Genomic DNA, 12,499 nt, shown 5'->3' with positions numbered 1-12,499 from the left:
ACGCTGACATCGACACAGACTGCCACACACAGCAACACTGTGTCAGCATCACTGGCTGGGCCCAGCCTTTACTGCCCGTCCCTAGTTGCCCCTTGAGAAGGTGGGGGTGAGCTGCCTTCTAGAATCGCTGCAGTCCATGTGCTGTAGGTAGACCCACAATGCCCTAAGGGGGGGGATTCCAGGATTCTGATCCAGCAACACTGAAGGAAAAGCAATACATTTCCAAGTCAGGATGGTGAGGGGCTTGCAGGGGAACTTCAAGGGGGTGGTGTTCCCGTGTATCTGCTGCCCTTGTTCTTCTAGATGGAAGTGGCCATGGGTTTGGAAGGTGCTGTCTGAGGAAATTTGGTGAATTTCTGCATCCTGTAGGTAGTGCACTCTGCTGCTATTGGTGGTGGAGGGATTGGATCAAGGAAGTTGCTATGTATTAGATGGTGTCAAATTTCTTGAGTTGAATTTTTGAAGTGAATAGTTTGACACAGTATTAGTATCAGTGTACACTACAATGGATTGACAGTGACCAGTAGCAGTTATCAAGTCACACGGCATGGAGACAGACACTTCAATCCAACTCATTCATGCTGATCAACTAAACTTGCTCCACTTTCCTGTGTTTGGTCCATATCCCCCTAAACCTTTCCTATTCATCTACCCATCCAAATGACTTTGAAATGTTGTAATTGAACTTGCATTTATCACTTCTTCTGGCAGTTCATTCCATACACAAACCATCTCTGTGTAAAAGGTTGCTGCGCAAGTCCCTTTTAAATCTTTCCTCTCTCACTAGAACAATATGCCCCCCTTGTTTTGAACTCCCCCAACTTGGGAAAAAAACCTTTGCTATTAACCTTATCTATTACCCTCATGATTTTATAAACCTTTACAAGGTCACCGCTCAACCTCCAACACTCCAAGGAAAAAAGCCCCAGCTTATCCAGCTTATTTTTAGAACTCAAATCCTCCATTCCCAGCAACATCCTGATAAATCTTTTATGAACCCTCTCCTATAGCAGAATGACCAGAACTGCACACAGTGCTCCAGAAGAGACCTCACCAACACCCTGTACAACCACAACTTGACGTCCCAACACCTACACTCAAAGGTCTGAGCAATGAAGGCAGGTGTGCTAATGCCTTCTTAACCCCCCTGTCTACCTGTGATGCAACTTTCAAAGAATTATGTACATGAATCCTGAGGTCTCTCTGTTGTATAACACTACCGAGGGCCATACCATGAACTGTATACCTCCTTCCCTGGTGTGTTTTACCAAAATGCAATACCTCACATTTATCCAAATTAAACTCCATCTGCCACTCCTCAGCCCATTGACCCATCTGATCAAGATCCCCTTGTAAACTTAGAAAACCTTCCTCACTGTTTACGATGTAATCAATGTTGGTGTCACCCACAAACTTACTAACCATGCCTTCTATATTTTCACCTCAATCATTTATATGAATGACAAGCAGAAGAGAACCCTGTGGAACACCGTTAGTTACAGGCATCCAGCAACCCTCCACCATCACCCTCTGTCTTCTAGCATCAAGCTAATTTTGTATCTAATTGACTATCTCTCCCTGGATCCCATGTAATCTAACCTTACTAATAAATCATATCACGAGGAACCTTGCTGAAGTCCTTACAGACAACACTGTTATGGACTAGGCCAGACCACTCAAAACATTCTTAAGCAGGCAGCCCAGACCGTAACTTTCAAGTTGTAAGTGTACAGTGGAAATTACCCAAAGTAAGTTAGCGAGGTTGACTAACAGGTCAAAAACAGACAAAAGTTTATTCACAAAATTACAGAATGAAAGAACAGGATATAGAATACCCACAGAATTCAGTCTATCCATACTAGACTGAATTAATTATGCTGTTCCAATAACACACAACAGTCTCAGTAAACAACCCCCCAAAACATAGCATAAAATTGGAACAGAGGCTAACAGGTCGAAGTTAGAAGGGCAGGAGCAGAGAGAGTCTAACAGCCTGTTTCAACACAGCTCCTAGATTAGAGTGTGCTGGAAAAGCACAGCAGGTCAGGCAACAGCCGAGAAGCAGGAAAATCAACGTTTCGGGCAAAAGCCCTTCATCAGGAATTTGCCCAAAACATCGATTTTCCTGCTCTTCGGATGCTGCCTGAGCTGTTGTGCTTTTCCAGCACCACTCTGATCTAGACTCTGATCTCCAATGTCTGCAGTCCTCACTTCTGCCTCAACACAGCTCCACAGCTGAACTGATTCAAACAAGATTTCAGCTTCCAGGACTGACCACCCCCCTTCCAGGACTGACCACCCCCCTTCCAGGACTGACCACTCCCCTTCCAGGACTGACCACCCCCCTTCCAGGACTGACCACTCCCCTTCCAGGACTGACCACCCCCCTTCCAGGACTGACCACTCCCCTTCCAGGACTGACCACCCCCCTTCCAGGACTGACCACCCCCCTTCCAGGACTGACCACTCCCCTTCCAGGACTGACCACCCCCCTTCCAGGACTGACCACCCCCCTTCCAGGACTGACCACTCCCCTTCCAGGACTGACCGCTCCCCTTCCAGGACTGACCACCCCCCTTTCATTAAACAGAATACTTTGAAAACATGAAAGCTGCAGCCAAAAGTCTCAGCTGTTTACATATGAACAAAAAGGCCTCCCATCTCTGTACCAACCCAGCTGATTCGGAGCCCGGATGGTTTTACGACCCCTCTGAGAAAAACCAAGGACACAGTGTCCTTGAGAAAAGAAACAGCTTTTAGAAAAAAGGGAGCAGCTTTGTGACAGCACCTACAGCTCTGCCTTCTCCTGTCATTTTGGTCACCTCTTCAAGGACCGCAATTTCCCCCCCGACGTGATCGACGATGCCCTCCACCGCATCTCTTCCACTTCCCGATCCTCCGCCCTTGAACCCCGCCCCTCCAACCGCCACCAGGACAGAACCCCACTGGTCCTCACCTACCACCCCACTAACCTCCATGTACAGCGCATCATCCGCCACCTCCAAACAGACCCCACCACCAAGGATATATTTCCCTCCCCTCCCCTATCAGCATTCCGTAAAGACCACTCCCTCCGTGACTCCCTCGTCAGATCCACACCCCCCACCAACCCAACCTCCACTCCCGGCACCTTCCCCTGCAACCGCAGGAGGTGCAAGACTTGCGCCCACACCTCCCCTCTCACCTCCCTCCAAGGCCCCAAAGGAAACTTCCATATCCGCCACAGATTCACCTGTACCTCCACACATATCATCTATTGCATCCTTTGCACCCGATGTGGCCTCCTCTATATTGGGGAGACAGGCCGCCTACTTGCGGAGCGTTTCAGAGTTCACCTCTGGGACACCCGGACCAACCAACCCAACCACCCCATGGCTCAACACTTCAACTCCCCCTCCCACTCCACCAAGGATATGCAGGTCTTTGGACTCCTCCATCGTCAGACCACAGCGAAACGACGGTTGGAGGAAGAATGCCTCATCTTCCGGCTAGGAACCCTCCAACCACAAGGGATGAACTCGGATTTCACCAGTTTCCTCATTTCCCCTCCCCCCAGCCTGTCTCAGTCAAATCCATCGAATTCAGCACCGCCTTCCTAACCTGCAATCTTCTTCCCGACCTCTCCGCCCCCACCCCAATCTGTCCTATCACCCTCACCTTGACCTTTTACCACCTATCACATTTCCGACGCCCCTCCCCCAAGTCCCTCCTCCCTACCTTTTATCTTAGCCTACTGGACAAACTTTCCCCATTCCTGAAGAAGGGCTTATGCCCGAAACGTCAATTCTCCTGTTCCCTGGATGCTGCCTGACCTGCTGCGCTTCTCCAGCAACACATTTCCATCTCTGATCTCCAGCATCTGCAGTCCTCACTTTCTCTTCAAAAAAAGACTCAATCATTAGTGAGAGAAGATTTCCCACGCACAAAGTCATGCTGACTATCCCAAATCAGTCCTTGCCTCTCCAAATACATGTAAATCCTATCCCTCAGAACCCTGTCCAACAACTTCCCCATCATTGATTTCTCTTGCTTCTCCAATGCTGCCTGACTGGCTGTGCTTTTCCAGCACCACACTTTTTGACTCTGACTCTGCAGTATATCTGCAGTCCTCACTTTCTCCCACTGACCACTGATGTCAGGCGGCTCTCGGGTCTGTCGTTCCCAGACATCTCCTCACCACCTTTCTTAAATAATGGCATCACATTAGCTCCCCTTCAGTCCCCTGGCACCTCATCTGGAGCACATTCGGAGCAATAAGGCTGTTGCTCACAGATGTGCCTGTGGTAATTTGGGGGTTAATTCAGTCTCTTGCTGTTGTAAACAAGGCTGGTGGTTTCCTGGTGAACAGCAGCTGGGAATGTGTGTGTGTATGTGCTGGCCACTGATCGACAGACACCAGCAGACAGTCAGAGAGCAGTGTGAGCAGGAGACAAGCAGTTCCCTATGTCCAGGCACAGTTTTGTGTTCAGCTCCCGGTCTCTCCGCTCTCTGGAGTTGGAGAGAGAGGCGCTGGAGAGGGACAGGCTCCGCAGGCGGTACCAGAGCATGTGTGTGGCCCGGGCTCAGAGCTTCAAACCCCAGGGGACGGGCACTCCGGGTCCGGAACCGGGCTTTCTGTGTGAAGACCCACTGGTTCACAACGCACTGTTCACAGGAGACAACCAGAGGGTGCGGCAACTATTCGGCAACAAGTGGCCTCAGAATCTGCTGCTGCTGGCCTCAGGACATGACCTGGAGTGGCACTCCGAGAAACCGGGTAAGAGTGGGAGGTTGCTGGAGAAACTCAGCAGGTCCTGTAGACAAAGGCAGAGGGAGAGCGGTTTAACGTTTCAGTTCTGAGGAAGGGTCACTGGACACAAAACATTAATTCTGTTTCTCTCTGCACAGATGCTGTCAGACCTGCTGAGTTTCTCCAGCAACTTCTGCTTTCCTTCAGAAAGGTAGTTACTTATTTCCAGCTGACAGACCAGAAGGGGCCTTGCGTTAAAGGCACAGCCTCGTGAACCTCCCACAGCATTGAACCTGACTGTTGTCTGACAATTTCCTGCACATTCTTCGTAGAAGAATCATAGAATCCTGACGGTATGGAAGAAGGCCACTCGGTCCATCAAGTCCATACCAACTCTCTGAAGAGTATCCCACCCAGATCTAAGCTAGCCCTGTAACCCTGTATTTCCCACGGCCAATCCACTTACCCTGCACATGTTAGGATACAGGAGCACCTGGGAGGAAACCCACACAGACAGTCACCTGAGGCTGGCATCGAACCCAGGTCCCTGGCGCTGTGAGGCTGCAGCGCTGACCACTGAGCCACCGTGCCACCCCAGCTTCAATCCACTCAACTAAGGTATTCAGGTTTAGGGGGGGTGAACATGGCCAAGAGACAGGAGACAGAGTCTCTTAGTGAATGGTTGTTGTTTTTTACAAACTCGAGGGAAGTTTAAATGGTTTGTGTGAAAGGCAAGTTGGGAAATTACTGCTGTCCCTGATCCCAGGATTTGGGTAAACTGCAGTAATTCAACCTGACTGTACCTTCTGAGTTTGGTATCGCTGCAAACTGACCAGGGAAGTGCTGGACTTCGGGAAGACAGTCTGGGCAAATCCAGACACAAGGCAAATAGTAGCAGAACCAGAAACAGTGCTGGAGAAACTCAGCAAGTCTGGCAATGTCTGCAGAAAGAAAAACAAAGTTAATGTTTTGAATACAGTGGGCCTTTATCAGAAATGAAAGGTGGGACAAGGTGGCATTTACACTGAGGGCAGGGTTAGGGGTGGGGGAGTGAATAGAGTACATGGAGATGGTGCTGGGGGGAATAGGAGGTGGGGAGAGAGAGAGAGAGAGAGAGAGAGATAGAGAGAGAGAGAGAGAGACAGAGGTGATCAAAAACACAGATTTTCAGCATCCAAAGTGTTTGTTTTTATTTCCATGACAGATAAGATTTGACATCCCTCTTCCTCCATGTTGACCAACTGGGACCCCAGCTATTCACAATATATATTAATGATTTGGATGTGGGAACAAAGTGTAACATCTCAAAGTTTGCAGGTGATACCACGTTGGGTGGGAGGGTGAACTGTGACGGAGATGCAGAGATCCTTCAGCATGATCTGGGCAGGGACGGTGAGTGCGCAAATTAATGGCAAATGCAGTATAATTTGGATAAATATGAGGTTATTCACTTTGGAAGCAAAAACAAGACGGCAGATTCCTACCTGAACGGCTGTAAATGGGGAGAGGGGAGTGTGCAGTGGGAGCTGGGTGTCCTTGTGCTGAAGGGAATCGTACAGGTGCAGCAGGCAAAGTAGGGCAATGGGATGTTGGCCTTCACTGCGAGAGGATTCGAGTACAGGACAGGAATGTGTTGTTGTAGTAATACAGAGCCTTGGGGAGGTCACACCTAGAATATTGTGTTGAGTCTTGGTCTCCTTTTCTGAGGAAGGATGCTCTTGCTCTTGAAGGAGTGCAGCGAAGGTTTCCCAGGCTGATTCCGGGGATGGCGGCACTGACGGATGAGGAGAGATTGACTCGGTTAGGATTGTTTTCACTGGAGTTCAGATAAATGAGGGGGATCTTAGAGAAATTTATAACAGGACTTGGCAGGGCATTGCAGTGGTGAGCGTGAGGAATTCATTACCACAGGAAGGAGCTGATGCCAAAACATTGAATGTATTCAAGAGGCAGCTAGATATAGCACTTGGGGGCGAATGGGGTTGAAGGTTATGGGGAGAAAGCAGGATTAGGCTGTTGAGTTGGAGGATCATCCATGATCATGGATGTGGAGATGCCGGTGTTGGACTGGGATGGACAAAGTTTAAAATCACACGACACCAAGTTAAAGTTCAACAGATTTATTTGGAAGTACTAGCTTTCAGAGTGCTGCCCCTTTGTCAGGTAGTTAGTGGAGTAGGATCATAGGACACAGAATTCATAGCAAAAGATCATTGTGAATAAAATGATGCAATATATTGAACAAACCTAGATTGCTGTTAAGTCTTTCTTCTTTTAGAATGAGCTGCAGGTTTCCGTTCACTAATATGTAAATCCCAGAACTTCCTTCAAGTCACATTCCTGAGATAACTTAAGGTTTTATATAAAAAAGTGACAGCTCAGCTCAGACAATGCATTAAAGGTGTGAGGTTAAAGTCTGTATGTATCCCAATCTTGAGTCAGACGGGTTCTATTTCTATTTGCAGCTGAGATGTCGTTTTTTTTTATAAAACTTTAAGTTAATTCAGGAATGTGACTTGAAGGAAGTTCTGGGATTTACATATTAATAAACCGAAACCTGCAGCCATTCTAAAAGATGAAAGTCTTAACAGCAATCTAGGTTTGTTCAATATATTGCATCATTTTATTCACTATGATCTTATGCTATAAATTCTGTGTCCTATGATCCTGCCCCGTTAGCTACCTGATGAAGGAGCAGTGCTCTGAATGCTAGTGCTTTCAAATAAACCTGTTAGATTATAACCTGGTGTTGTGTGATTTTTAACATAAACCTGTTAGATTATAACCTGGTGTTGTGTGATTTTTAACATAAACCTGTTAGATTATAACCTGGTGTTGTGTGATTTTTAACATAAACCTGTTAGATTATAACCTGGTGTTGTGTGATTTTTAACATAAACCTGTTAGATTATAACCTGGTGTTGTGTTATGATTGTGATGAATGGCACAGCAGGCTCGAAAGGGCTGAATGGACTCCTCATGCTCCTATCTTCTATGTTTCTCGGTTTAACATTTGGGGACAGTTCTGAGAGCAATACAGGCCGAGAATGTGCTTTGGGTGGGGAACCTCATGCTCATCTCTAAGTGCAGCACTGTCTGAGGGTCAAGTCCTTTTAGATCCTCAAACAAAGTCCATCAGAACCTGGGAGAATCTGTCAGCCACAATTCCAATAATATACTCAGGTTCATTTCCTTGGAGAATATCATTTCCTGATTTACACCTACTTCAGAGATGTTACTGTACCTTGTAGACAGGAGACCAGCACAAATTACCTATTCAATTCACTGCCTTTATTTTCTTTTATCAATTCTCACACTCACTTTGTTAACGCTTGTCTTAAAATATCTGTTAGAAACTCTTCTAACTGTTTTTATGTTTCTCTCCAGCTTCCTTTCCTGTTTTCATTTTCCTTGTTAATATATTTGTCATTCTTTGTTTTATTTAACTTAAAGGGCATAGATATAGGGTGAGAGGGGAAAGGTATAAAAGAGACCTAAGGGGCAACTTTTTCACATAGAGGGTGGTACGTGTATGGAATGAGCTGCCAGAGGAAGTGGTGGAAGCTGGTACAATTGCAACATTTAAGAGGCATTTGGATGGATATATGAATAGGAAGGGTTTGGAGAGATATGGGCCGGGTGCTGGCAGGTGGGATTAGATTGGGTTGGGATATCTGGTCAGCATGGACGTGTTGGACTGAAGGGTCTGTTTCCGTGCAGTACATCTCTATGACTCTATGTCTCTAAAAGTCAAAGCTAGTAAAGTTAAAGAAAATACACATAACGTTTTGAGAAATTATGTACAATTTTTTTAACTTGACTAACTTTGACTTTTTCAGTGAACCCAGATGGTGGCTCCTCACCTCAGTGGCCTTGTTTTCTCTCTCGTTGAAATGTATCTATTCTGTACATTCTGAAGCATATATTAAATATCTGCCAATGCATATCTCTTGACCTATCCCTTTAGCGAATTTGTCAAATCACTTTAGTTAGCTCTGTATTTGTACCTTGATAATTGTCTTTTATTTATTTTCAAACTACCAGTCTTGGGCCCACGCCTCACTCCCTCAAACCAAATGTAAAATTCAATTGCATTGTAGCCACTACAACATAGGGGCTCCCTCTCTCGGAGACTGTGACAAAGCTGCTCCTTTAACCAGGTTATGTTGTCCATGGTTTTCATTTCAGAGAGGTCATAAAAGACACAGGTTCTGAAAAGTCTAAGTTTGAAGGGTTTTAGGGGCAATTTGATAACACTAACAGATACTGCCTCAGGCAACAGGCTATCAAGTTTTTGAAAAACCCTCTTACAATGAAAGAGAGTGGCCCGTTCTCCCAGCTCAGCTTCTCTCTGGTTTGGTTTGGTTTTGGCAGTAGTGTGGGAAAAGCTGCTGGACCCACAGAAGCAGGTCCATGCTGGTACTCTCTCTCCCTCCCTCTCTCTCTCTCTCTCTGATATCTCTCCGTAAGTCCCTGTGTTTGATTTCACCTTTTGTGCCAGAGAGTGTTGATGGGGATTGTTGCAAATATTGGGAACAGCATCGTCAAGTTGGTATAATCTGTTGGGTTTTCAGATAAGTAAAGTTATTCAGTATTCTGTGCTCTTTTGTTTGTGTTTCATTCGGTAATCTTGCAAATAAATTCTGTTTTGTTTAAAACTACATGGTTTAACCAATTGCATCCTTCCTGGAATATCTGCGTTACACCTCCTTAAAACAACTAACAAAGTTAGGGTCTGGGCTACTTTCTTGAAATGTTTTGAGGGGGTCTGGCCTGGTCCATAACAGAGATCACTAATTATCTCATTGCACAATACCAGTCAATGTGTAGCCTGCTTTCTGGTTGGGTACACCATGCACTGTTCGAAGACGCTATCCCAAAAGCATTCTGTGAACCCCTATTCTAAGCTACTATGGCCCCTTACTTTTCCGGTCTATATGTATATCCAGTGATTTCCTGACCCTTTCTGAAAAGCTCCTATTATTCCTTCCTTTATAGTACATCCCACTGTGTGGTTACTGTTTGGGGTTCTGGAAAGCACACCCCCAGGTGACTTCTTGCCTTTATCAATTCTGATTTCTCCTCAAACTGTTTCCATGTTCTGGTTTCCTGAGCTCAGAACATCCGTCTGTGCTGGGCTAATGCCATCATTAACTAACAGACCCAACCATTCTGTCTTTTCCGAATTTTGTGTCATGCCTCATTGTCATGTACCCATCAAGAGTCAGGACCCAGACTATCTCCTGTGAGTGTTTCTCTGCCTCCATGTTCAATTCTGAGAAAGGGTCTTCAGATCTTGGAGAAAGTGTGTTGGAAATTCACGGTGTGTTTCCAGGGAGTGGGGGGGAGCTGCAGTAAATGTTGACAGACTAGGTAAGCTGCGACTGTTCTCTGCAGAGGAGAAGAAGAGAGAGATTTAATTGATCCTGAGGGGTTTTGGTAGAGTCAGTGAGGAGCAGCTGTTTGTGGTGGCAGGAGGAGGGTAACTGGAGGGAAATAGATGAAGGTGTTAGAGAAATGAACAAAGAGCAGGGAGTTGTGATCTGGAATGTGGTGACTGAAAGGGTAGGTGAATTGGAATTTTCAAAAGGGAATTAGCAAAAAACTTGAAAGGGAAATGTTTCCAGGACCATAGAGCAGGCAAGGGGAAAACTCCTTCCTAGAGCCAATACGCACACAATGGGCAGAATGGCCTACTGTTCTGATTCTGGGTTGATGTCAGATTACATCAGAGAGTGAGCAAGAGCAAATAAATTAATTGAAGACAATTTTAGAAGCATTGAATGGGAAGAGGTCCCTGTGAGAGTTGGTGAGTCTGACAGATGCCAGGCTGTAAACTGAAACTGCAGTCTGACACTGCGCCAGGAACAGTCATGAGACAGGCAGGAGCAGTAAATAGACCAGCCCAGACAGGCTCAAGAGCTGCATGAAACCTTGGGAGCAAGTTGGAAATATACTGGTGGGGTGGTCAGAGTGACCTGGTATTACCGCAGTGGGAGCTGAGTGAGGGTCTCTCTGGGTGGGGCACTGTGCAGTGTGACCCCAGGGTGAGGGTCTCTCTGGGTGGGGCACTGTGCAGTGTGACCCCAGGGTGAGGGTCTCTCTGGGTAGGGCATTACTGCAAGGTTTCATTATGTCAAATGTTATTGTCACCTCGAAAGCAGAGGGGCCAGCCTGGGAGTTGTGGCAGGCACTGTTGTTAGGTGATGAGGAGACACTGGTCCTTCTGATTTCTGACCCCGATCAAAGCAATCTTCACCCCAATGTGATCTTTGACACCAGCGACGTGGAGCAGTGGAAGAATTACAGATACAACCTCCGAGCTCTGAGTACGTGAGTGACCTGTGTGAGGGGACAGAGGGGGGGTCGCGGAGGACTCGAGGGGCGAACCAGTAATTAATGACATTAATACTTGGAAATGAATTACTGGTTCTGCTGGAGCTCTGACGAATATAAGACAGTGGGAGCAGGATGTATCATTGACAAGACTCACTGGGGTTCCCTTTTGGGTAAGGAAGGAATCAGGAATTTGGGATCTCTGGGTGCTGGGAATCTCTCTGAGAGATTTTGCTCAGAAAGTGAAATTGTGAGGTTTTAGAAACGAGGCAAGCCAGGGAGCTGGGAAATAGTGAGCGTCTGTCCACTTCAGAAAGGCTAAATAGCACAGACCCTGGAAATCCAGCACAAAGTAAGAGTGCCAGCAATGTTCAGCATGTCAGGCAGTATCTGTGAATAGAAACAGTTACAGTTTCAGATCAGGGACTCTCTCTCTCTCTCTCTCTCTCTCTCTTTCTGAGCTGAACCATTCCCGTGAAAGGTCACTGACCAGTTTGTCCCTGCCAGCTCCATCACTATCAGAGCACCTCCCGCAGTGTGTTGGTCATCGTTCTGTTTTGGTGAAAGTGTGTGCAGTTCCACGAAAAGACACTGCTCTGACCTTTCTGAGTGAGACAAGCTGCACATGTACTAAAGACCATGAGACATAGGAGCAAGTAGGCCATTCAGCCCACCAAGTGTGCTTCACAATTCACTGAGAACATGGCTGGTCTGATAATCCTCAACTCCACTTCGTTGTGTTTCCCCATAACCCCAAGATTCTCACACAAATTAAAACATCTGTCTGTCTCAAACATCCACATCTGCAGGAGACCCCAAAGGCTTTGACACACAAATATTTCTGAAGTGTTCCTGAACAACACACAGCAGCCGAAAGTTCCCACAAAGGTCAATGTGAGAACCCATTTCAACGGTCTACCTTCAGGGAGAAAGATTTACCACGAGACCCTGGAAGGAACGAGCCTGTACACCACCATCACACGGAATACAGGGAGAACTAGCCATTTGGATACAGAACTGGCTCAAAGGTAGAAGACAGAGGGTGGTGGTGGAGGGTTGTTTTTCAGACTGGAGGCCTGTGATCAGTGGAGTGCCACAAGGATCGGTGCTGGGTCCACTACTTTTTGTCATTTACATAAATGATTTGGATGCGAGCATAAGAGGTACAGTTAGTAAGTTTGCAGATGACACCAAAATTGGAGGTGTAGTGGACAGAGGGTTACCTCAGATTACAACAGGATCTGGACCAGATGGACTAATGGGCTGAGAAGTGGCAGATGGAGTTTAATTCAGATAAATGCGAGGTGCTGCATTTTGGGAAAGCAAATCTTAGCAGGACTTATACACTTAATGGTAAGGTCCTAAGGAGTGTTGCTGAACAAAGAGAGCTTGCAGGTTCATAGCTCCTTGAATGTGGAGTTGCAGGTAGATAGG

At 46.6% G+C, this 12,499-nt stretch overlaps 1 protein-coding gene across 7 annotated transcripts in view; it reads left to right on the top strand.

Annotated features, from left to right (window-relative positions):
- The first annotated feature begins 4,443 nt into the window (after positions 1 to 4,443).
- Positions 4,444 to 12,499, top strand: part of asb10 (ankyrin repeat and SOCS box containing 10) — a 28,384-nt gene continuing 20,328 nt past the window's right edge. For 5 of the 7 annotated variants that reach the window (XM_087986786.1, XM_087986790.1, XM_087986787.1 and 2 more), the window contains exon 1: positions 4,444 to 4,756. In XM_087986786.1, the coding sequence (XP_087842912.1) occupies positions 4,444 to 4,756 (313 nt within the window). Of the gene's footprint in view, positions 4,757 to 10,856; positions 11,059 to 12,499 lie in introns of those variants that run through there. The other 2 variants (XM_087986791.1, XM_087986788.1) reach the window with 2 other exon arrangements.

This window comes from Chiloscyllium plagiosum, unplaced genomic scaffold, assembly GCF_037043375.1.
Source record: "Chiloscyllium plagiosum isolate Xiang-an unplaced genomic scaffold, Cpla_swu_hap1 HiC_scaffold_4, whole genome shotgun sequence".
NCBI lineage: Eukaryota > Metazoa > Chordata > Chondrichthyes > Orectolobiformes > Hemiscylliidae > Chiloscyllium > Chiloscyllium plagiosum.
This window is presented reverse-complemented; position numbering and strand designations above follow the sequence as displayed.